The sequence below is a fragment of the Fistularia commersonii genome, chromosome 20, assembly GCF_037954325.1.
Source record: "Fistularia commersonii isolate RoL2024-O1a breed Wild chromosome 20, RoL_Fcom_v1.0, whole genome shotgun sequence".
NCBI classification, from domain to species: domain Eukaryota; kingdom Metazoa; phylum Chordata; class Actinopteri; order Syngnathiformes; family Fistulariidae; genus Fistularia; species Fistularia commersonii.
Genome location: NC_141303.1, coordinates 6,455,280 through 6,481,698, shown reverse-complemented (window position 1 = coordinate 6,481,698; position 26,419 = coordinate 6,455,280). Strand labels below are relative to the sequence as shown.

At 37.8% G+C, this 26,419-nt stretch overlaps 2 protein-coding genes across 4 annotated transcripts in view; one reads left to right on the top strand and one right to left on the bottom strand.

The window, feature by feature from the left end:
• Positions 1-109: 109 nt before the first annotated feature.
• Positions 110-3,859, bottom strand: atraid (all-trans retinoic acid-induced differentiation factor). The gene is made up of 7 exons (XM_086166649.1): positions 3,747-3,859; positions 3,432-3,565; positions 2,477-2,545; positions 1,679-1,750; positions 1,445-1,566; positions 1,268-1,368; positions 110-1,136 (listed from the first exon to the last, which is right to left on the bottom strand). Exons 1-7 carry the CDS (start codon positions 3,852-3,854, stop codon positions 1,032-1,034), a joined length of 711 nt encoding a protein of 236 aa, XP_086022775.1. The 5' UTR covers positions 3,855-3,859; the 3' UTR covers positions 110-1,031.
• Positions 3,484-26,419, top strand: part of snx17 (sorting nexin 17) — a 31,748-nt gene continuing 8,812 nt past the window's right edge. Inside the window, exons 1-8 of one of the 3 annotated variants that reach the window (XM_086166646.1) lie at positions 3,484-3,604; positions 4,694-5,250; positions 11,599-11,673; positions 13,705-13,822; positions 16,030-16,094; positions 18,348-18,458; positions 20,090-20,180; positions 22,450-22,537. In XM_086166646.1, coding sequence (XP_086022772.1) covers positions 5,191-5,250; positions 11,599-11,673; positions 13,705-13,822; positions 16,030-16,094; positions 18,348-18,458; positions 20,090-20,180; positions 22,450-22,537 — 608 coding nt within the window. In that variant the 5' untranslated portion in view covers positions 3,484-3,604; positions 4,694-5,190. Of the gene's footprint in view, positions 3,605-4,478; positions 4,615-4,693; positions 5,251-11,598; positions 11,674-13,704; positions 13,823-16,029; positions 16,095-18,347; positions 18,459-20,089; positions 20,181-22,449; positions 22,538-26,419 lie in introns of those variants that run through there. The other 2 variants (XM_086166644.1, XM_086166645.1) reach the window with 2 other exon arrangements.

Here is a 26,419-nt window from a genome sequence, read left to right as displayed (position 1 = left end):
GCATCAAATCAAAAAGGTAAATGTCAAAGCCAAAATAAATTTTACCAGTCTTCAATATCCTGATAAGGTGAACAGTGTGAGAGATAGACAATAACTGGGTGGTAAAACACTGAGGCAAAATAAAAGTTTATTATGTTCAAAGTCAGTTCTTCAGATGCACAAAAACAGCTAAGGAGACAATAAAACACCTGTATTCTTTAAACACACTTAAAATGTAGACTTGGCTGCATTGTCATTCAATAATTTGCATAATTATTATGAACTCACAAGTGGTCACATACATTTAAAATCTGTTTTCAATTCAGAGATGAACCTGTATGGTTCATCACATTTAAGATAAACATGCAGGTGAATACCTAATTCATTAAATATTTGAGTAAATTTAGAACTAAGCATGACAAAATCTTACTTAATCAAAATCAATTAAAAACAGTACTGCAATTTTCAAATCTAAATATTCACCTGATATATCATGGTTGCCAATCCAAAATATATACATTTTCAGGAAGAAATAACAAAGGTAGTCAGTTATCGATGATATTTTTTTTTCTGGAGCATTGATAAATACTGTGAAAATTTACTAATTTTAAGAACCGTAATAATAATTAATCCTTCATCAATCTCTCATGGGAAAATTAATTCTCTGTAACTAAACCATCATGGATGAACCATGAGCAGTAGGCTGCCGTCCATCAGCGCCAGGCGAGCAGTTAGGGGTTCAGTGTCTTGCTCAACAACACTCCGACACACTAGGAAGAATCGAACCAAAGGCGCTTGCGCTACCTCCTGCGCCACACCGCTCCCTCATGAGCAATAAATAAGTCTTTTCTGCCATCAGGGAAATTTCAAGTAATAAAGTAAATGTTTGCTGTCAAAAATGTCCCAATGATAATGGGACCAAAATAAGGTAGGAAATTGATCATTTACAAAAGAAGGGGAGTGTCACCTCAGTGGTGGTACTCTCCACTTTCAGAGTGGTCAGTTTCATAACTTGTCAGTAGATTATTGCATTTAAAGATAAAAAGTCCCTTTCAGAGGGATTTGGCCTTTCGTCTCTGGGTGACCCACAGCAGGAATGCGATCACAACTGTGGATGCTCCGAGAGGACCGAACACTTGGAGAACTGGGAACTCACCCTATTGACAGCAGTAACATATTCATGATACACATAAAAAGCAAGACAAAATTGTACTGGTGTAAAATAATTATATTCTTTTTTTTAAATAGCAACATTAATCATTGAAATGAAGATGCTTGAAGAACTGACCTCTCTGAGGCACTTGTATCCATAGTAGTTCTCAGTGCAGCTGCACTCAAAGTAGCCAGGGCCGTAGGGCGTGCAGAGGGAGAACTCAGGACATTCAAAGGCTATAGGTGGTAAATATTAATATGTTTCACAATGGGAGATGTATGCAATTCAAGCTTGGGTGTAGCAGACACTTACAGAGCCCTCCAGTCTGGTTGCACATATTTTTCTGGCCTTCACAAAGACGATTTCTGTCCGTTATTTCCACCCTTTCCCAGGATATGTTTCCACCTGGGCAAGCTATATCTGGTGGCAAAATCCTAGAAAATTGCATAAAAAAATGAATTCCTAAAAATTATTTGTATCCCGATTATCTATATACAGTAGATAGTTGTTTTCATCCCAGGTCAGATTTTGGAATGGGGTACTTACAAAGTATTTAAATCAATAAATCCTTGAAACAGGGAGTCACTGATGTTGGCAATGGGGTTGAATGAAAGGTCCCTGCAAAGCCAAGGATATAAAACTATGCAGAATTATCAAAGAAATTACTACATCATTCAGTGCACCCTCGCTAATAATAGCCCTTTAGCATATGATGAGGATGATTTAGTAATTTACAAAGTTACCATTTCCGTTTAGTTTATTTTCATATTTACCTTTCCTTAGGCACTCTACATTATTATATGACAATTAGAGGGCCCATCAGAATGCAACGGTTGGTGCATTTGATAACACATTGATCAGTTTGTCAAGTTCTTTGTTTTAGGCAGTATCAGGTTCCATATCTAAGAGGGAAAAAAACCCCAAACTATATACAACTCAAATTTGTCCTTTAATCCTACTTGATTTTTATTGTGTTCGTATATAATTCTTCATTTTACTGTGTATGTTTCTCTGAGACTTTGTATAAATGTTAATCTATTGTTTAACTATTGCTTTAAAAAGAAATATTTTCTACAATCATTAAAGTGGTGGGATTTTTAAAACATCTAAGTATTAATAGATTGCTTCACCATAATAATCAAAAATAAAAACTTTCATGAAAAGAAAACTAATTAATTATGTACCATCAGCCCAAATAATCATGTATTGAATACATATTTTTGTTTTCTCTCTATCAACAAATACAGAGTAACAGCACAAAAAGATACTTCCAAAAAGGGGGGCTTGAATCATTATGATAGTAGGTTGAATGAAAATGAAATAAAAACTATTTACTGTACACACATTATTATTGCAGTTGATGCTTCCTGTAGATCCTCCACACGAGAGCGTGAACAATTAGACAGATCCAACCTAATGCGCGCGCACACACACACACACACACACACACACACACACACACACACACACACACACACATACACACAACGTTAAGATGTAAATAAAATAAAATAAAACATTTTGAAAGACAGTTTTGAGAAGTCCAGAAGAACAGAAGACTCTAGATTGGGACATACACCAAGATAGATAAAATAGAAACACTATAAAATCTTTGAGGATCATAAGTATCTTCATTGGTATCATCAATGAATTACAGATGGCTATTTGTAATTTAACACCTGATCTTTGACCAGCCCACATGTCTGATGATGGCTGTGACATGGATCAAGGTTAACCACAAAACATTGAATATATTTGACATGAAAACATAATTTTCTCCTCCTTTTTCTTTATTTCATTGTCTAAAATATGTGCTCTCGTTTGCCATAGATTATGGTACTATAAGGAACATCGTCTGTTGTCTTGCCTTTTAATTCCAACAGTCTACATCATTTACAATAAACAACCATTTTTCTCTTGTTGAGACAGAAGTTAGGTTACTGTTTCTCAATAATTTTCTGATACAGGAGCCAAAGTCCAACTGTAATCGGTTTTATCTTAAACATTACCTAGTCGTCGGCATACTGTGGTATGATGCATGTTACATAGCTCTGATATTCAATTACTGAAACAATTAATTATCCAAAAATATAGGAAAAATAACCCATTCGATCCTTTTGATTTGATCCTTTTCATGTTTTATAGTAAATTTGTCTATTTATCACCCCAATCACCATTCTTATAGCACTTCTGTGAGCATAATCTCCTGACCTTTCATTTTATTGTATCTGCTTATCAACAACTTTTTACGATACCCGTTTTTCCGGCAAAGACGAAGGCAACACTGAAATCCTCCTACCCGACGATATGTTCACTGTCACTTTTGTTGTCACTCTTGAAACAGCAGCGTCCGTCTATCCGGCCAGCGGATCGGGAACAAAACTCACTCACCGCGGTCCCGCCGAGGACCGTCCCGCCGCACATTGTACATATCTGGGGAAAACAACAGATCGCACACAATAAAGTAATAAGGTAAGAACAACAGAGAAATCCCCCGCATTCTTCGCAGATACGGCTACTCTAGACCCGCCAGTACAGGATATGATTTCCGATTGTGTGTGCCTTTTGAGCAGTTACAGTTAACAACTATGATTAAAAAAAACGGCAGTCGTACCCGCGGCTCGGTGAGGTGGTAACAACCGTAAACACAAAGATTTAGGATCACAATTAACAGGGCAAGAATCATGCTGGTCGCATCTTTCATGTTAAAAACCAATGTCATATGACCGCCTTGTCGCAGTCACGTGACAGGAAACTGTTTCAAACTGCAATACATAACATGCGCTGCATTTGCGCATACAGTTAAATAGCAACGCTATAGACAGTGTGAATATATACAGCGTGATTCTTGATTTCACGGCAAAGCAAGGGATTTTCTAGTTATTCAGAAGCTTCGGAATATTTTGTACGATTCTTAAACATCTGTGGTATTTAGTGTTTTTTTTTATAAATTTTGGTCATTTGATGGTGGGGAAACCCAAAACCCACTCTCGGAGGTCAATTAATATTGGCCTCCGATAGTGGAATAAATATTTATGACTTAACTCTGATTAAAAAAATGACTCATTTTTGAATTTATTGAATATTGAACACATTCTTGCTGTCACTTTGGGTTGCACCAAACAAAGTGGGGATTTCTTGTGAAAACATTAACCACAATTTAATGGGATAAAAGGCAAAATTTTAAACACACGAGTTATGTTTATGCTACTACGTGGTTTATCTTTTCTTTTTTTTTGTAGGATTAAGTGACATATTTCCTCCAAAATGGTTTATTTACATTATCGATCGACACACCCCCGGTTGGAAAAATGGTTTAGCCCGGGATTGTTCCAATGCCTCTTGTGGGCCACCAGCAGCTTTATCGACCGAACACACTCTGGCGTGACTGCCACGCAACGTTAACATTTTCTGCGACATACACTACCTTGCATCTACGTCGTTCCTGCTCCGTCGAGTAGGTTTTTATTCCCTCTCCCCAGGTACTGAAGAAGGCGGCAAAAAAGGCAAGGAGAATCAAAACAAGTGCAACTGTCGCCTCACCCTCTCTTGTATTTCCAGAGGTTTTTACCGACGACTCTGCGACCCAGGGAGGCTGACCGGAACCATCCGCGCCTCTTAACCCGAAACTACATCTGGCATGGAGGGAACGACCGTGAGACTGACCGTCAAACAGCCAGAATAACGTAAACGTGGACAAAAGGCATTTTTTTAACGCGAGCCGCGAAGGTGTTATTACTCAACACTTGCAAAACATGGCTGCTGCGGGGACGACAGTTTGAAAAGTTTAACACCGACGTCGTAGAAGTTTTTCGTGTGGATGTCCGTTACATGATTTGCGGGTCTGATAAGAAAAGTCGTCAACGGACTGTGCCGCTTTTCCCTGGACTTCCAAAGCAGAGGAGGAACAGTGTGAATGCCTCCGCCTCCCCCTGTTTGATACACCGATATCCACTGCAGAGGAGTTGTTGCGGTGTCTTTTCTCCTCATCTCAGTCGTCTGGTGGAGTTGAAACTGAAAACAGTCCGTGTGGTTCGCAACCTGGGATCCGAGCCACAATGCATTTTTCCATACCCGAAACGGAGGTTCGTTCGGGAGAAAATGGATCAACCTATGTGGTGAGAATGAACGTTTTACTTTGTTTTTTTTTTCGTTATTTCATTTGACCTGTCTCTCCCGAGTGTGTCGCCTGGCTAAGTTGACTGCAAGTGTTGCTCCTGTCAATGCAGCAAAAGTTTGTGTTTACCTACGAATGATAATCTGAGGGCACCAGGTCGGTGTGTCACCACAAGGCCTGGTAAAAGTAAACAAAAATTTATTTTCCTGAGGCAGCAGATCGTGTTTGCACCTCATCTCTTGCGACAAAGTTGGTTTAAGGTGTCTGACTTAAGCCCAGGCAGGCTGAAACGTCAGCCCTTCCTCTAAATCGTGATTCACTGCACTGAACTTTGTCAAGCAACCATTTATGTGGAATCTAAATGTTGTGCTAAAGCGATGTGTCACCCGTCACATTTGGCGATTTAATGTCAAAGCCACCCAAGAGAGACTGCTAGAACACAGTTCCTTTTGTTCTGAGGCTTTATCTGGAAATCATGAAAAAATGAAGCAGTTAATCAGAGCAACAAACTGATGCAAAAATGTGTACACTTCTATTTCAATAACTCATTGAAACAGCCTGACAAGTGAGGCTCTGTTGGATGTCTTATTTATATGTTTATGTTAGGGAAATAAAACTGCTTCTCACCATAAAAGCAACACTCAACATTCATGTAGATTGTGTAAGAGACAGGTACTTTTCCCTACCTAGCTGGATGTTGTTATATGGGTCTACTGAATATTGTAGCATTCATTTATTTTCTCCTACCCTCAAACCCAGTTCCATTTAAATCCGCGATAGAAGCCCACTTTTGGTCTAAACAAACAGACAAGTTTATTTCGATAAAAGATGGCCATGTCTTCTCAGCATATCTCAAGAACCAATAAATTGCTGCTTTATTATTTCTGGCAGGGTTGAAGGCTCCAGTAGATGGTTTATTTGATCAATTTGTTTTATTTACTTACTGTATTATAATATGAAATGCCATGTGTGCAAGTTACATCTAGTTTCAACGGCATCTGCAATATCATTCTCCTCGTGTTTCTCGGACAGACACTTTGGAACAGATGCCAGTAAATATCATGGACATCTGTGTTTCGGTGTTTTGGTGTTTCAGGTTAACATCTGTGCTGAAGAGCCAATAGGCCAGGTAAAAATGACTGTCAGTACTGGGGAAAAAAAAACAAGTGTATAGCAAAAATGCTATTATTTTTTTTCCATATCACCAAGGTCTACATTTGTAAAGATTTCTTGTATTCTGTTTTCCTCAGTACCAGCGGACACAACTTGCAGCAGCATTCAGGGCTTATAGACTGTGGGGGAGGCAGTGTCCCTTAGACGTAGCTTGCACTGCTCCAAATAACCCTTCCATGTAGGCTGATGATCTGGAGAGCAAATTTATTTGAATGTGTCTGCTGGTGAAATGGTCTCATCTGCCAGCACAACTTGTTTTGTTGCTAGGATACAGCTTGGGTTCAACTTTATTTTCCGCCAGCTATGAACGTATACATATGAAAAAAAGAACGTCACCCCAGCTTTGATATAATATGAAATATAATTTTTAGCAGATGCCTTATGGAAGAGCACAGACTTTAAAATAACATCCGCAACATCTGATTTCCATGTGACACCACACTAGCCTTTCTTAATGTTATGCACCTGTGAGTGACTATTTTCCATCCTGTGCTTCAAAGGAAAGAGTAAAATGTGGGAGTAGTGGCAAGAATGTCTTCCTTCAGTTTCTCTGGTGCACCGCGGAGGAAATAATCACCTGGATATGAACTAAGTGGTATTATGTCTAAATAGCAGACACATTTTGAGTTGTGGTGTGTGTGTGTGCATATATATCTATTTATATATATATGTATATATTCAAAATGTTTTTCCCCCCACTTGAAACTGATCCAACATTAATTATTATCCTTTCATGATTTCTTATGCACGTCTCTTGCTGTTTAAATATGATTTATGAGTTCTGGATGTTTTCTCTGCTTGTTTCCTACCCGGTTGTGCCTTGTTATCTTCCACTGCAGTGTGAACTATTAAAAGGCTGTTGTGTGAGCCCTCAAGCAGCTTTTGTGTGACTGTCGTTTTGACCTTCCTCTTACAAGACTACAGGAAGGGACTTTGTTTGATTGTAATGCTCACAGATGGGCCATGTACCTTGGAATCAGTTGGCAACAGAATCTGCTGAGTCTGCAGAGAGTTATTAAGAATAACTAGGGTGGCAGTTTTTAATTTTTTGCACAATTAATCCCTTCTCCTTTTTGTCGCAATCCCCACCGTGTCATATACTTTTCACTAACAGCGGTTCTCTTTCTTCAATAATCTACTTTATGACTGGTTCAACAAGTCTTGATGATCCACATAGCCTTGGATGTGTAGTTGTTATGGCAAGACTGGTAAATCTAAAGTACACGCTCTACAAAAACTTTATTTTGCCAGTTATTTGTTTGTATCCAGTCAAGTATTATCATACATGTTTTTTTTTCCCCCCAAATATGTCTCACCAAGGAAAAGACTGATGTTGGCAGACCTTTGCAAGCAAAATTTATGTGAGTGAACATTTTATTTCCAGGTTGGGGTCAGGTCACAAATGGTGGCTCAGACTGAGATATATTTATGTCACTCTTTTTGGGAAAGCCAATAAGGTTCTGAAGTTGAACTGCTTAAAATGGGAAAAAAATGGGGTAGCTTTTTGCAAAATCATGGCCTTTCTGCACACTCCTTCCTTCCTTCCTGCCTGTGTGCTGCCCACATCTCTGTTTATATGGTGGCCTCTATCCAAATGTTTTGCCTCCTTATTCATCCTGGATGGATTAACGCCTATATTTTCTGTCGATTGGTTGTGAATAATTGCATGGACAGAAGATGGCCAAACTTTGTTTTGACTGCTGACTCACTTGTCGTTTCTATAAATATATACTGAGACAGAAAAGGAAGGAGATTACACCACTGGCACTCAGACTTTCCACCCAAATGGGGAATTGCTTGAACAATTATGTAGGATGAACACTGGCCGATCCACGCCCAGAGTCTTACATGGCCTGTTAATCATGAGCCTTTTTAAAAATGGAGATGCTCTATGATGTGCACAGCTATTATTACACATATTGTATGAGGTTTATTTTTCCTACTTGGTTTGTTATAAGCAAAAAAAGCATACTCTCAAACTAACAGGGAACCCCTCTGTCATCGCATCTGATTTGTCACACGTATCGAAGCCAGGTATGATTTTACCACTTACGCTCAACTGGCATAAACAGGTGAAGCATGTGTATTATATAACCTGTCAGAGTCTTTTAATGTGTGAAGAGAATTTAGCTCTCTAGTGTTAGAGTTATTATCTCAGTAATCTTGTTTTTGGACTTGCAGACAATTCCTCAACCCCTCTCTGAGACAGCTGCACCATGGACAATAGTATGTGTTCACTGTACGGCTCATTTAGATGAAAATTAGGTTGCTGCTGGTTGTCCATATTAACTTCGGCCAACTGTAAAGGGCATTGTGTTGTAAATAGGGGTGTCAATTTATTGTAAATCTACCAAAACTTACAAGAGGCTCTTTTGGAGCCAATGTTGATCATGTAAATTGGTCTAGCTTGTACTTTCCCAAGTGCATACCTCTGTGAATGGTCCCTTTTTGGGGGGAAAAACCCCAAACAAACAAAACACTCTTTTAGCCGTACTAGAATTTGGTTTGTTTTTTTTGGTATATGGTCCTCACCCAATACAAACCTTATGTCACAGATGACTCAGACGCACAGTGTTGTGGTTTTTGGACATGTTAGTTTCAATGGAGAGGATCATCAGCAAGAAAATCAAATGTAAGCTCTGCTGAAAAACAGAAAATACATCTGAAAAAAAATGTATTATCTCTAACGTTTTGGGTTGCGAGTAACCTTTTTGCTCACACCTCCTATCAAACCTCCTTCAGGTGATTTCCTATCCTTCAAGCTGTTTGTTGACTCTCAAATATATTTGTCACATTTTCTGTAGTGTGTTCTCTGCTCAAACGTACTAGCGATTGACATCAAGTGAACTTTTGGCCTTCCCTAATGATCAAGGCATGAGTCAAAGAGCTCAGTCATGCCTTGTTTGTTTTCCGTGATCTTATGCAGCATTTTACGTCCTTAGCTAATGGTATGTAGCACAAACAACATTGCCAACAAGGTTATTTTTTAACAGGTGTTGGTTTTTGTTGCACCAGCCACATATGACGCAATAAGACAAACAGCTGGGTGTGAGAGAATGGGGGCAGATGTTAAGATAACGCATGATTAAATAGAACAGCTCTGCTTACCAGCTAACTTATTTTATTACTTTATCAGAGATAATGGCACTGCAGAATATAAAAATTCAACATTTGCGCTCAAAGTTACATTTTTCTGCAGTTAATGTGTTGACACAGCCAGTCAATGAATGTTCACACCTGAGCTAACTCACAAAGCAAAAGAAGACTGGTGCTCTATCATTTTTTTTTGTTTGCAACATGTTATTGAGATCCAAAGACCACAATACCACAGGATAACTCACTGAAATTGAAGGAAACAAGCTTGTGTGTTTTTCAAATTAATACTCGTCACCTGTTGTATTATTAGTTTAGCTCCACATAAATTGATTAATCTAAACATGTATCTTAAAATAGTACCTGTTTGTAGCTGTAGAAATTAAGAAAGTATGACACAGATTTCGCTCTATGTCTTGTTCTGTTGTGAATAGTCATTTTAAATTCTCTTTGAATAATGTAATTTTGGTGCTAAGATTAAGAGCGAAATTTTGCATAATGATGTTCGTGTTCTGTTCAGACTGTATCATTTTTTTTTCTGGAACTGACAACAGCCAGTCAATGTTGCCAACAAATATTTAGCCAAACTCTTTCCACATTTTGGCCATTTCCTATTGTTATATTGGACAAAGCTGGCCAGTTTTTAAGAGCGCCATATTTAAGAGCAGATTTTTCTTGCAGAACAAAGAAGTCATTTTTAGTGTTTAGTGTGGCAACCGGCCACAGGCTGGTGTTTGAAAAAGACGTACTTTGTGAAAAACATTGCATTTTTTTCACAGTACAGCTCTGGTTTTGTGTAATTGATACTATATTTTGGCAATCTGAAGATTTTTTTTTCTTTGTTTTAGGCATTTTCTCAACAACGGCTTTTCTAATTTTTGAGATTCAGTACCTTTTCCAATATTCAGTGGGGTGCCTTACATGGGGGAAAAAAAAAACAACTTTCTTTTGTGATTCGCTCGAAGCATGACAGCAAACAGATATATGGCTTGTTGAATCCAAATGGTGGTTTTGTGGTTGGGTTTCCAGAGAATACTCTTGGCAAAACAAACAAGTGACATTTCACAAAAATAATTAAAGATTCCTTAAGTGATTTGTACCCTCTTTACCCCTATGCAGGACAAGGAGCCCTAGTTTAGCATAAAAAATATGGAGCAGGTTTGCTCTTCCTGCTCAGTAATTCAGTTTTTTTTGACTGAATCGAATTCCCTCTTAATAAGTTTGGACCCCAAAACGACAGCAAAGGAGGACCTTTCAGTAGTGTGTGTGTGGGAGGTTTACATTCATCATCTAATTGTAATATTCTATCTTGGATAGTATAAAACTGCAATATGCTTTTATGCTGCCTACATTCAGTTTTGTAAGTTAACATTTTATTTTTCATGTCAATTTGTTATTTTAATAATCACATCTTTTTGAGTGAATTTACCTTATAGCTCATTTGATTATTGGGAACTGTAATGAACAAGTTGGTAGTTTGCTAAGATGAAAAGGGGGAAAAAAACAGCAGGAAACAACCTGAAAAGAAGTGGGTATTAATTAACATACCAACCTGCAATAAATGAATAAACCATTACAAATGAATAAGGGAGAAAATCAAGGGCTATATATTGTTACAGCTGTGTCTTAAGTGTCCTGTGTATATCAAATGTAATTTTCAATATCTAGATATATGTTGTGATATAATCAACTTATTAAAAGGGCCTCTGAATATAGTGTTGTTCATTATTCTTTTTTTCCAGTATTACTCTTCTCTATTGAAACCTTAACATTGAAACTGGAATTTTCAAATGTTTGGTTATAGTGTCACTGTATTTAATCATAGGATTCATCATCCATGCATTATATTTGCAATATTGTGCTTTAATTTGGAGAAATTGATCCAGAGTACTTTCAGTCAAATACGTCTGACGTTTGACAATTTCAAATCTGCGATTCCCGATACCACTGTCCAATATGTGTCAGTGAAAGCTTTTATCATAATGCTCTGCACCATTTCAGACCATTGACTCTCTTTCTCTTTCTCTCCCTCTCTCCCTCCCTCTATCTATCTGTCTCCCTCTCTCCCCACTGCCTCCCACAGGCATACAACATCCATGTCAACGGTGTGCTGCACTGCCGGTTACGCTACAGTCAACTCCTTGGGCTCCATGAACAGGTGAACTTTAACGAATTGCGGATGCATTTCCCTTATCATAGGTGATACATTCCTTACACACCATTTTAACTCATACAGTAAGGAGGGATGGTCCTCGTGATCAAGCATAAAAGAGTATTATTGCATATCATTTAAACATAGGTACTATGTAGGGGTTATCTTCAAATTAGATGCACCATGCAGGTCACAGGATGTTGAAACATTAGCTGTAACTCATATAACAATTTGGGGAAAACTGTTGTATTTTAGAATGCATGTTAACCGATTGAACGTCAGAAATATAACGTCACAAATCGGTTTTCTTGCAATCATACTTGGGGTGACTTTCGTTTGAAAACAAGAGCTCTCTGTCAACTATCTGTTTGTTTTTGTTTTTACTGTTTATTTTATTGTATCTAGATCTGTTTATTCCAACTAGTTAAACCAAAGGGCTGATAAATGATCATTACAAATTGCTCACTGCGGAAGTGACAGCTTGGCAAGTTTGGTGCACCAGACGGTATTTAAATGTCACAACTTGCACCTCTAGTGTGATATTTCACTCATTCCTGTGTTGTGCACCAGCTAGATTAGCCCGCATTCCATCAGTTTGAAACTAGAACATAGTGGCTTGAAGTCTGATATTCCTCCTCGAACTGTTGCATGAAAATAGACAGTGTTTTGGAGGAGGTTGGAAAGGGTGGGTGAAATGGAAGGAATGTTCTTGGCCTTTCTTTCATTTTACCTATGTTGTTAGAAAGTCTTAAGTTGCCTGGCCTTATGTGTTTCTTTGCTCTGTGTCTCAGTCAGGCTGTAGACAGAGCAGTTAGCAGTTTTAATATCTAATATTTTTGCAAGTTATTCAACATCTACTTGTTTTTCCTTTGTTGAAAATTCACTATTGATGATTGTCTTATGTATGCTAAAGAGGGATTTTACTTTTCTTCGTACTTTACAAATTTTGTGCAAAAACTGTGCAAACAGTCACCACATATAAACATCCAGTCTGTTTTCAGACATTGATAGGCCAAACTTTGCTAGCCTTAGTCATAAAGTACCTCGTCTTACAGTTGCTGTTGCCTGGCAACGGGGTGTATTGAAGATACACTTGAATATTTAAGCATCAGCCCCAATGTTTTTTTTTTTTGTTGCCATACACATAACCTGAGAACATGTACAGTTATTGTAGACAAAAAACAAACAAAAAAACAAAATTAGCTTTTTTTGTCTCCGGTTTGACTCTCGTAATAAGATGATACCTCTTCCAGATCACCGGCCTGCTCTTAAACCAATGGGGGGCATTATGAAAAAGAGCTTGACATTTGTCCAGGATGCAGGAGTCCCTGGTGTATTGATACCTCTTATCTGGTTGATCGTGAGAGGAGATTTGTGTATTTGTGACAAATGCCCTTGTTGCTCTGGAAGAAATATAACAAAAGGCAGTGTGTTGATCATCTCTCTACTGAAAGAACCTGCTGTGCTCATGCCATATTTCAGACCTGAGAGGTTTTGTAATAAGAAGGATAAAGTAAATTCATGTTGACGACTTAACCTTTGTCTGACTAAGCACGGGTTAAAATTAAACTACTTATGATGTGATTTTTTTTTTTTTTTTTAAGGCCTTGATAGCGTAGTTAAATACATCCACAGTTCACAGATACTTGTCCTCAGATGATTGCAAGATGAAGGAATAATGAGTCAAGAAGCTGGAATAAACCATAAACCTAGATTGACCAGACATTCATTGTTTCAGATGTGTCTGTGTGTTAATGTACGTATGATTTTATACACAGGAACTTCCATCAGCTAGATATTTTAAGGCTGCTTAAACTAAACCTATGATTCATTGCAAACTACATGAAGTTGGTTGATAGAAGAGTACAAGTCTGTAGTCCAGAAGAGTTTAAATGAGGTAACACAATCTCAAACATTTTATTCCACATAGGTTTGGGGAAAAAAAAAGACATGTTCTTTAATAAAATGAAAACAAATGCGAAGCTTTCTGCACAGCAACGTCCCATTTTGGATCTAACTTGTCTTTTGTTTTGACAGATAAAGCGAGAATATGGCAGCAATGTGGTGCCTGCCTTCCCTCCAAAGAAGATTTTCACACTGACTCCTGCAGAGATTGAGCAGAGAAGAGAACAGCTGGAGAAATACATGCAGGCTGGTAAGTTATTCACGCTGAATGGCCCTTTTTTTTTTTTTTTTTTTTCTTAAATCAAATGGCTTGTGTTGCATTTTACTTTTGCACTACTTCTGGCTGAATTAAAATTCCAGACACAGTCTGGTTGTTTTTGTCGGTGGTTAGATTAGATGTTATTCTTTTCTGGATTGCGACACACATGGCTAACAATTTATTTTCTCATTTATGTTCAAGTCAGTTTTTATTTTATGTCTATATGTGTGTGTTGTAAAAGAAAAGGAAATCCTCGCTGCAAATTGAGCCATTTTGTTGTTAAAATTTGAATCTTTGAAGCCAGAACACTTTTGCCGTCCATTTGTAATTTTTGTGTCTTAACAATAACTAGAATGAATTACTACGTGTCTATAAACTGTTCTCTTCACAACACATAAAAACTAAAGTGTTTCATTGCAGAAGTGATGATTTGACCACAGAGACTTGTAGCAAGACGCCAAAGCCTCACTTGACAAAATGTGCTGACGCACCCACTGGGAGAAGACTACCTTACTCAGAATTTCTGATATGAATTTTTTTTTTATGGCTTTCGATCATGTTGATGTGGCTTCAACCTTTTCGAATTTCACAATTTCCTTTTCTCTGAATGGAGAGTGGAATGTCCCAAAGAGTAATTCAATCTTTTAGGGATTTTTTTTATTTGAACATGTCTGTTTGCTACTTTTCTGGAAGATCAAGTTCACGGAGTTTCATACCTATTTTCAGTGTTTTTTTTTTTTTTTTAAGCATTTTGCCCAAAATCTTAAAAACAGGACAGAGGTGAATTTTAAAATGAGTAAGTGGAACTGGCAGCAATGCAGAGGGTTTGTTTTAATCCTCTCAGCACTGGCAGTTACAGCAGAACAAGGAAGCGTTGTTCAGTTGTGTATTTGCTCATAGTCTGGGTGCTTACGGACACAGAGTGTTCTTGGCTAGAAGTCCACTTGGTTACATCATGGGTTTTACATAGTTATGGAAAATGAACTGCCGCTAACACTATCCACTTTGACGCAGATGGTTCACAGATCTTTTAAGCTCTCTTATTGGGTTAGAGTCATTTGTAGGACGACAATTGTGCTCTGGCTGACATTTACTGTACGTACTTGGTCATATCTTAGTCAGACAAGGTTATAAGGCAGATAATTAAAAGCATTACACTGAATGAAACTGCTTCTGTTACAACAATGAAAGTGGAAGGTCCTGAAATCTGGGGCCTACATAATCATGACAGTCTGGAGGAGGATTTCCTCTGTCCCGCAGCCTTTGAGACATGTTATTGTAGAATAAACACAGGTGTAAAATATAATATTAGTTGCATGTCTTTGGGTGGGTGGTTGGGCTGGGCAATGCTTCATAATTACTGAATTTCGACTAGCTAATCTACAAAAAACTGTATTTAAAAAAGAAAGGGGAAAAAAATTCAAAGATCACCAAGAAATCGGCTAAACAAAGGGAATTGGTCTTTTCCTGTTGCGGTGTCTGTGGTGCAGTTAGTAGAGCGCGCATTCTTTGAATTGGAAGGTTGTCGTTCCAATTCCTGGCCTGTCCTGTCTGCTGAAGTGTCCTTAGACAAGACACCGAAGCCTCAGTTGCTCCTGATTGTCTGGTGTGTGCCTTGTATGGCAGCTCTGCAGCCATTCGTGCGTGAATAGGTGAATGAAATCCAGTGTCGAGAGCTTTGAAACTCAAAACAAGGTGATGAAAGCGCTTTATAAGGGGAGACCATTTATTCCCTTCAAACTCAAGAGACACCCAGATAGTCCATTTGAGTTGTGTTTCTGCCATATGATTATTTTACCACCCCCCATTTTGGTTTTGTTTGTTTTATTTTTTTCTCCCCATTTCTGTATAGGAAAAGAATCTTGCCATGTGCTTGTTTGCTCACTTGAATGGCAAAAAAAATAAAGCTGGACTCAAGTACATTTTATTACATCTGTGTTTACCCTGTTATAAGATGTCAACATGGCTGCTTGGAAAAGAGCCAATGGCAGCTGTTGGACGGATGTGAGATAAGATCCGTTAAAAGACATCCGTTTAGACCATAAATGACTGTGTGCATAACATTTGCCCTTTACTAAATGTTGATTATGTCAATTCTAAAACAAACAAACCTCCAGTGTCCATTCAGTTCTTACAGTATAGCCACTTTTTTCATATGTTCATATTGTTTTCTGTTAATCTGAACATTTTTCTTACAGTGCGCCAGGATCCCCTCCTTGGAACCAGTGAGATGTTCAACAGTTTCTTAAGAAAAGCACAGCAGGTTGGTTAAGCTTTTTTCCAAGTTTAATTTAGTTAATGACTCGGGCAGAGCAACTCAATAAATTCTATTTTCATGTATAGGCTTGTTTGATTCTTTAAAGAAGAAAAATGGAACTGAAAGACCGTATAAATAAGCGATAATCCTAGAATGCTTAGTAATTTACTAAAACAACCTTGCCCTAACCCTGTAAAGATAATATCTTAGTAACTAAATATTTTCCATTTTATTTCCAAACACTTGATTACACTCTTTGACATTTTCTCTTATTTAATGATGGCTTTCCAGGTCATTTGTCAATACTACTGGGTAGTTTATTTCTGATTGTTTTGTTATTTCTTTCAATTATTTCATTCATGGTTCTATTTGAGAAATTTAACGGTAAGATTTTTTTTTTTTTTTTTTTTTTAGCCAGTCTCTGGTGATTCCTTTGAGTAATGCTAGGATCTACCAGAAATCAACCCTTGGCTGATTTCTGGTAGATCCTAGCATTTCTCCATGAGTTTGATCATATACAGTGTGTGTTAATGCTTATTTTCATCAGTAGTGAGCAAAATATGCTACATTTTTTCCAAACAAAATTATGATGATATGGATCACAAAATTGACTATTCCAGTTTCTTAAATGGTTGAATCATCCATCAATCACCCCTCAGTTTATTTTGGTAAGGAACAGTATTTCGGATTTTAAGGAGTCAGTGTTCTATGTATTTTATAATTGTGACCAAATATTTGTTTTTCTTCTTGTTGAATCTATACATTTTTAGCATCACTGTGTAGTAGCTCAGACTGTCTTTCTAACTTGGTCTTTTATGAAATGGATCTTCATGGTTGCAAGTGTGAGATTGGATTTGGTTTGGTAAGTATGTGTGAAATGACCATGTCAGACTTGAAACTGAGACGAAAGCAAACTTTTGCCACACAGTTGACTCGGTTGTGGTAGATGGATTTTTTTAGAGCCATTAAAAGCGATGAAATAGAAGCAATTTTGTGATTCATGATGTCAGATTTGTCAACAAAGCTGCAAAAGCACAGCAACAATAAAAGCCAACAGTACATTTATGAAAGGTAACAGTTCTGTAAAAAGACAAACTTATGGTTTTGCACAGTGGAGGGGATTTCAGACTAATGGGGTTTGAATTACTCATTCAGACCAGGTAGCAAGGTTTATTCATCATCATTCAAGCTGTGACCTGCATTGCCAAGAGTGCTGTAAATCCAATAACCTTCATGGACAGATTCCTCCATCTGTTAGCCCTGTCACACCCATTCTGTTTCTCTCCCCCTCTCTTCCTCTCTCAGCTTCAACTCTTCTCTTTCCCCCTGTGCTCCCCATTCTCTAGTCTCCCATCCCATTAGAGTCTGTGTTTGTCTCCCTCCCCTCCCCCACATTCCTTACCTACCGCGAGGACAGCAGGTGCAGAATAGGAAATGAGTTACCAACCGGTGATATGATTTCATCTGTGCCTTTCATAGCAGTGGCGTACCCCCTGCTGAGGGAACAGACAAGATAAGAGATGACTTAGCAGAGGTGCTGAGAGGCTGCTTGGGGGGCAGATTAGGCTTAAGTTATTGTGTTAAAGGTGTAATATTTTGTATTATCAGCACTGTGGCATTTACGTAGAGCTGTAAAATATTCATAGTTTTGGCTACTGAGCTTCCCAAGTTGTTATTCGTAATTTGGTGGATTTCACTCCATCTTCCGGCTTGTGCTTTGTAGAGGTGAACAGAAGCACAAATCAATACGTTCTGCCAAATGTAGCTGAAAATTTTCAATAATGATTGGCTAAACATCATCATGGATTCTACTTTTGCCAGCACATTTGCATGACGTTTTCATGTAGCATTTCTATTTCAAGTAAATATCCCCAGTTGCCATGATCCCAAGGACAAGAGAAAATAACAGCCCTTCCTTAAATGTTTGTGCATAATAAAGTTGGAGCCCAAGTCTAAAACTTTATATGCACGTCGTGATTCATTCCCTCAGTTTGACATGAAGAAATGATTATCTAATGTTCTGAGACATTTTTACTGAGTAATATGGTAGTCAATACAGAGCCAAAAATAATGATCTGACTAAACCAGAAGGTACAGTACATGCCCTCAGTTCCCTTACATGGCTTGTCAGTTAAAAACATCAGCTAACAGAGCCTGTTTGGCCTACTTTTGTTGTCGAGGGATAGGAATGAAAACATGATGCTTGCTCACGGGAGAATTTTCAAAGTCAGCCTGCTGCATTTTGTGTTTTTCCCACAGGAGACGCAGCAGATTCCAACTGAAGAAGTGAGTCTAGACATCTGCCTCTCCAATGGTCAGAAGGTCACAATCAACATCCTGTCTTCAGATCAAACAGAGGACGTCCTCGATGTAAGTTTCAGTGTAGTGAAGACACGATTAAGGCGCTAGCAATACTGTATCATCCCCATTTAATTTTTGGAGAAATAAAACACATCTCCCAAAAAGATAAAAAAATGTCCATGAATGCTTTGGCACATGCCCCAAAAGTAAACTTAGGACAAATGTGGAGATCAAAAGTAATAGAGGACTGAACATTTATTTGGACAGCAGAGATAGAAGCTGCAGTAAGATGAAAGAGGGGAAATTCATGTGGGTTGGTATCTCCCCTTATTCTATGTAAGGGTCAGCCAGAGCCTTTAAAACACAATGCTGTTTTTTTTAACCACCCACACACTCAAGCACACAGGGAACTAACATTCACTTCCTTAAATGTTTCATCAAGTCTATTATTCCATCTAGATTAACTTGTCTAGAAAGATTCTGTAAAATGAAACTGGTCTCAGGACAAGTGTCTTAAATAATGAATACATTTGTCATGATGGAGTTGCTAGATTATTTGAGTGACATTTAATCGCCCAATATACACAAATTTATAGCCAAAAATGTTTTAGTTTCATTTTGATGCTCTTTGCTTTTCCTTTCATTGAAAGTAACACCATTCTTAAAGAAGACTTCATTTGCTTTTCAGAACATCTGAGTAGGCCTCACTGAAACAGGTTGCAGCTTGCTAGGCAAAGCAAGATTTTAAGATTTTAAATAACGCACCACATTTGTGTTCCTGCTGTTCAAATACTCGTCGAAAAAACATCCACTCTAAACTTCAGTTTGTCTGTTAGTCTGCAATACATTTGACAAAGGGGTCTTTGGGCTTTAAAATTTCTGCCAGCAGCACAGTCGACTGTCTTGATTTCATTATTATTAAATTGTATCAAATGTGATTGTCCATTACTTCTTCTGGTTTTTATTTGTATGTATGTGTGTGTTTTGTGATGCTGATAAAGCAGGGAGAACTGACTTGTTTTCAGGGTGCCCTCTGAAAACAGGGACATCAGTAATGGAAAGTACTGACTGTTTTTCCGCAGCAGTGTCGTCTTCTTTTCCTTTTGGCTGCTCTCTTCAGGGGTTACAACAGCAAATCATCTTCTTCCATGTAACCCTATTCTCTGCACCCTCTTCTCTAAGATCACTTTCACTACATCCATAAATGTTCTCCTCAGTCTCCCTCCAGGCCTCTGTCTTGGCAGTTCCAACCACAGCATCCTTCTACTAGTATAATCACTGTCCCTCCTCTGTACATGTCCAAAATATTTCAGCCTTGCCTCTCTGATATTAACTCCAAGACATCTAACGTGATGTCCTTCTGGTGGACTCATCCCTGGTCATATCCATCCTCGTCACTCCCAAAGAGAACCTCAATATTTTCATCTCTACTGCCTCTAACTCTGCTTCCTATCTTTTCATCAGTGCTGCTCTCTAAACCATACATCGTCTCTGGTCTCACCATTGTCTTGTAAATTGAAAACTCTTAGCTCAACAATAGGTCCTGAATCAAGAGTCAATGTTTTTAACCATTGTACAATGGAATAGTTCTGACCGCTCTCTGCTTTATCCAAAATCAGTACATCTCAATGGGAAATGTGAATGAGAGGAAGTGTCATTTGTTAAAAGTTGCTATAGAACTAAACTTTTTCTGTCCAAAGGCTGTTGCAACAAAACTTGATCTCCCAGATGACCTTGTGGGTTACTTCAGTCTCTTCCTTGTCCGTGAAGGGGTCGACAGAGGTCTAACATGTAAGTAAACAACAACAAACTGTTATAAAGTTAAAAATACATAAGGAATGAGAATAATCAAACTGCTTCCATAATTTTGGTCCCTCTCACAGTGTGGATTTGCCCAGTCCTTACTAGGTACCTGAACCACCTTCCATTTCAAAGCAGCCATGGCATTATTCTAAGCATTATTTGAATGCTACATCAATCTGGCCATCTAATTCATGAGCAAGGCCCCAACATGATTAAATTCTTTCACTTGAGGCAGTTCCTCTATTCCAAACCAGTGGGGACAATCCACCTGTTTCTGGGAACAAACAGTGGCCCCTGACCTGGAGGCGCTGATTCTCAACACATTTGTTTATGAGCCACGTGGCCATGGTTATGTCTCATCACACCGCCGGCCAAAACTCAGCCACCAGCCTCTAAAAGAAAGGCTCCAGGAGGGTGCCCTTGTTTCCCTTGGTCTTTTGACTTTACTTTGCATTCACTTTTCATATCAGCCATAGTCAACGGAAAATTTACTAGATTAACACTCTTCTCAGACAAGCCGTTTGATTAATAATGAACCGCCCTACTGTGTTTGTTGGCTTAAATTTATGACGAATTCATTGAGCCCGTCTACTGTCGCTGCCCAAGTCTGCTATCGGCATGTTCTTGCATACTAGTTCCACATTGCCGATGAAGTGACCCCAAGTTGCTCTTCAGCGGGGAGGACGCGGGTCAAACTGACAACAAAATGTCAATGTGACTCGAATCATTCTCACAAATTGATGTTCTTCTTTTAACTTGAAAGTAATAATGTGATTCAGACAGCTGGGCTTTATGACGCAAAAGACTTGACACTTCCAAGGTATTGAAGTAACTAGAGTGTTTTGCATATTGCAAAATATTTCCCACAATTTGTTCTTTGCAAAGTTACAGGGAACGGTCTGTCATTTAATTACTGTACTAAGGACTGGTTTAGGACTCTAATCCCTCTGTTTTAAACAAATGATCGTCATGATGGGTGACATGTCACATCTGTCTTTTCTAAAAGGTTTTGATTGAATGGCTGAACTGATGCAAAATGACTTGGTCACACCTCTGATCATTGTCGTACACTTTACGGAGCTAGTGTTACTTCAAACAATATATCAGATGAGCAAACCATAATCTCATCTACTGCTTTGAACTGCTTACATATATGCATTGTGCATCTGGAAATATTTGTAACGTCGACATTTTTTAATGTCTGTCTTTATGGTCTGTATAATTTTGTGTATAGGTCATTTCTGACTGTTTAAAAATACAGGGTTCAAGTCAACAGACAGATTTAAAACCGTTCAAAAGAAGCATAAGAATAATACCAAAAGCCACATATGCATGAAGCTCTCCATATGGGGATTTTTCATTTTTCCAGTCTGTTTCTTTTCCATTTCAGCCCTGTCAGGTCACATCCCCCTTCAGTCCCAAAGGTTCCACCTGCCAAATGCTTCCCCTTTCCTAAAGCCAAATCTGCTTCAAACTAACAAAAGTCTTGGTTGACTTTGAAATGAGTAAATATCGTAGGCACAATGTATATCAATGGCAAAGTCTAAAATGAATAAAAAGAATAGGCTTCTCTATTGTGGCACGACTACTATAAAAAAATCCTGCACAGCGGGCCTTTGCAGATGAAACCAGTTACTGACAAAATTCAAAAGCAGTGCCACTCTGACAGCTCGGATGTGTCTCAGACGTCTTTGTGTAAATGCTTTAGAATATGTTAATATGTCAAGAAGAGGCAGCGTGGTTTATGTTAGCTGTGCTGGACTCCAGACCAGTGTTCTGTGATTTAGAGCCAAACAGGAATGTTCCAAAAACATTTGAAGTATTCAGTTTGTATCTGTTTTTTATTATTGCAGAGAATTCCAACATCAAAGTTCCCAGCATGTATCCCTGCTTCCTGTACAGACTGGTTCTAGTTGTGAAAGGCTACATAACAAACGGCAAACTGAGGCATTATTTCATCATTTCAGTTTTAATGTTGCCTGCAGTGACTGATTTCCTAAGGTATCAGAGATTGCCTCTATTCTGCTTAAGTGCTGTGGAGTGGAGTGGAGTCTACCCTAAATATACACCATTTTATTTGTCTTTGTTTGAATACCCTCGAACACAAGATGTTTTACCCCGCAGGGATCCGTCCAGATGTACTGCAGTTCTCCTATCTGTCATTGTTTATTGTTATCACCATTATCCAGATTGCGGAAGGACTTTTCTGTACTTGTTTTTTAGTGTCTCCCTCTGTTTTTCTGCATATTTCTTTCAGTCGTGCGAAAGCTGCAGGAATTTGAGCTGCCTTACGTATCCATTACCAGCCTACGGAGCTCAGAATTTCACATACTCCTACGAAAAAGGTACCAGCTTGCATGCTCATGTTATGATGTGAAACTATCACATCCTTTTCAGGTGCTTTCTTCTAAAATAAACAGCTCAAATTCATTTTCTCTGACCCTGGATGGTTTATTAAATGAAGTAGTGGGTTGGATAGGTATTTTTGAGTCAGAATATGAGGTCAGTCTGTTCAGCGAGTAAAGTGTTGGGTCTTTTTTGAGAAGTTTCTCATTTAGCTCCTGATCAGCGGTGATGCACATGTTCGTAATTTGTGCCAATCTGACCCACCATCTTCTTCAAAGCGGCAGTTGATTCAGTCATTGTCATTTTCTTTCAAAGCAGGGCTTGCCTGAACTTTTATTTGTTTAACCTGAAAGATGACTATCTTTTAAGTTCTCGTCATCAGACTTTGTCAGTTTTCCCGCAATGACTGTGATTTATCAGACAGATCTGGTATTTTAGTCACTAAAATGATCTGCAAGAATAAGCTTCCTTTATCCACTTTTCCCCACAGATAGGAGCATATGCTATTGTAAATCGTAGATCCAGTTAAGCTCAAGGATTGAGGCACAGATTTTTTTTTTTGTTGCAGAGAATTGTCAGCGCTGACCTTAATAGTATTTTGTATTAAAGGAAAATCTAACTTGACTAGAAAAATAGAAAAACTATCTCATATGCAGCTTATCCATTAAAAATTTTGTGTAAATAATACTCAAGTGGGGAGCTTAGTTAACATTGTCCTTGTGGCACAGAGTTCTCACTCTCTTTTTTTTTTATCTATTTTTTTATTTAAATTTTTTCTTAAAGTGAGCCACTAATGCTTACCAGGTAGCAATGTACCTGTTATCACCAAGCTGTCATTTTGTCACTCAAGTCATTTTTTGTCACTAATTACCTCGGCCCAGAAAGATGTCTCATATCTTGCTCCATGAAGATCCAAGATCCGCTGTTTATTTATTTGTGCTTCTGCTATTTTCTAATTGTCCCTATATATATATATATATTCATATTTATTGACACTACAACTGTTACTCTGCTGTGACAAAAGAGTTTCCCCTATGGGGATCAATAAAGCTTATCTTATCTAATCATATCTTATCTAAAATAAAGCTATTGATCCCCTAAGTTTTGCATTTCAAATACCAATTGCACAGCAACTAGTCAGCCATACATTTTGGGGCAATATTAAATTTTAAGGGATGTAAAGTACATGTCAAGATTGATGTGTGAGAAGTTAGTCAGCTTTATAAACGAACACACCTTTAAATCTCTACCAATCAGTTAGAATATTCAATCATTGATGGTAATAATGATCATAAAATATAGAAGAGAATAAATTCAGAACAGATTTCTATTTATAATAGAATAGATTTGTAGCAGTTCTTGTTCTTTGCTAATTGTGTTTGTATGCTGTAGATTGCAAAAACATCAGGAGGATTTAAGTGAATTGTTTCAAAATGGAGTAAAAAAGGATTGAAGGTCAGCATTTACACTTTGTCTCTGTTCAAGGGGAGCTTTACTGGCTTACTCCTGAAATAAAGTGGAGAATTCCGGGTGCATTGAGCAAAGGCGAAAAAGCACGATCAGTCACGCAGAGTCTACCACAGAAATTCCCATAAAATTTCACCTCATAATTCTTGGTACAATAACAATAAATGTAGAAAATGACGTTGCAGCAAGACTGTATTTTTTCTTTTTTTTAAGAGGAAGCTTAGTGGTTCCTACAAGTTAAAGATACTGTTCAAGGGGTCTAAGATATGACTTTCATGAGAAGTTAACTTCTGCTGCAATGAATTTTCTCATTTTTCATAATGAGGTATAATTCTTATGACATCAAACTTATCTAGTAGCAAATATGGATGGATCGGGACGATTTCTACTTAGGAGGATATACAGATTCTTTTTGTTTCAACAGGTTCGAAGTTTATGATGGCTTCCTGCTTTAAACGTAACATTTTTGTCGCCGGTCTGTTCTTTCGACACATTCCCTCATGCTGACTGAGGTGCACAGGATGTTTACTTTCTTCCTGCCTCAAGGAAAGTCTTAGTCCTCCTGACCTAGTTTCTCTGTGAATGTGGAACAGGGAGGGAAGAATAAATGCAGTACCAACAAGTGACGGTGGACGAAAAACAGACCCCCAGTGTGTGGGATCCAGGGGTGGATCTGACTCAAACAAATCAAGATGGCTGTTTAGACAAACAGAAGGAATATCAAGAGTTTGAGTTTTTGAAGGTCAGCGTTTATTTATGCATATAAAAACATTTCCTCTTTAATTAGGATGACCCCGATAAAGCTATCACAGCAAAATGCAGTTTAATGTTGAGTTGTATTGAATCTTTTTGCAAGGGGTTTTTGATTTATTTTAATGATGCTGACCAAAATATCAGTAAGACTGTTTTATTCTTACCTCAGAGGTTTGTGTAAGCATGTTTCTCAAGACTAGCAACTTTAGTTCGCTTTAAAAACTCTGATTTTTTTAAAGCAAAAGTCCCAGCCTCCAGCCAACTGGAAACCAAACATTTGGGGTTGATGCTTGCTTGAATAAAGGTCTTTACGTCAATATCAGGGTATCCAATGACAACTTTTGGATCTAGACAAAGATTGATGGGGTTAGTACTTTGTTGTTATTAGATTGTGTTGTTAGCTTACCATTATATTCCATTGATATATCAGTCTGGACAACATATCATTGAAACACCTTTTTGATTTTATTTTGTTTGGTTCAAGTCTGACACTAGAATTTAAGATTAATGACTTTCATTTCCAGCTTAAATGCTACATTTGTGCAGACTATCAAGATTTTTAATCATTATGTTTCGCAAGATTAGATTTGTCTGCAGCGCAGCTGGTTGTTTCAGATGATCAAACAATACCTCATCTAAGTCAGAGATAAATAGATACTTTATTCATCTCCATGGGAAATTCAGAACCTCTTAATGTGAATGAGACTTGAATATTACCTGCTCAAATATCTAGTTTTCGAGAGGCCCTTATTTTAATGAATAATTCCGAGGGATGTATTTACAGTGTTGGATTATAATGAGGCGTGCCTCCTTTATTTGTTCCCCTGTAATTCATCGATCAGCTGGACATTTGGTAAAATGTCTGCGCAAAATCCAGAATCATGAAAGTTGATTTACAGCTGTAATGAATGGAGGAGAAACTGCAGGATAGATTTTATAAGACTGGATTGTTGGTATTTTGATGTCTGAAATAAATAGTCAAGTTGTTGTATGATTGAACATGTTTTTTCCCCTACCAAATCAATTATTTTTAGTCTTACTTTTTCAAAGCAAGGATAACTCTGTGTCTGTGTGTTAACGTTTTTTTCTGATAGTGACTTTTTTTTTTTTTAACAATTCTAGAAATATTTCATTTTTGTAACATTGTCAGAAAATTGATTTTATTTACCATAATATTTGTTATTGAGGTGGTTATGGCTGGTGATGGACCACTGAAGTGTATTGTGTTGAAAAATGGCTTTCATATGGGAGGGAAGATCAAGTGTACCCTGAAACCACTGCTTCATATGAAACACAATAAAATGAATCCCAGTTTCCATTAAAACAATTTTTAAATGCTATGTGGTATCCAATGTGTCTAAAAAAAATCAAGACTGAGAAAAAGAAAACTATCAGACACTTTTTTAAACTACTTTTTGGCCATTTACTACTTCCTAATTTCTTTTACAACAGAGTGAGTATTGCAGCTCACATTGAGACATTTTGCAAACTAAGCGACAAGTATCCTTTTTTCCATTATCAGTTAAGAGAGATTAAATTCCCCGACGATTATCATTTCAAGGTTTCTCTTGGCTCACTTTTTTTAAACAGAATATGAGTCACTTTATAATCATCTCTATCTATCTGATAAGACTCAGCACTTCATTTTTGCCTCACCTCTC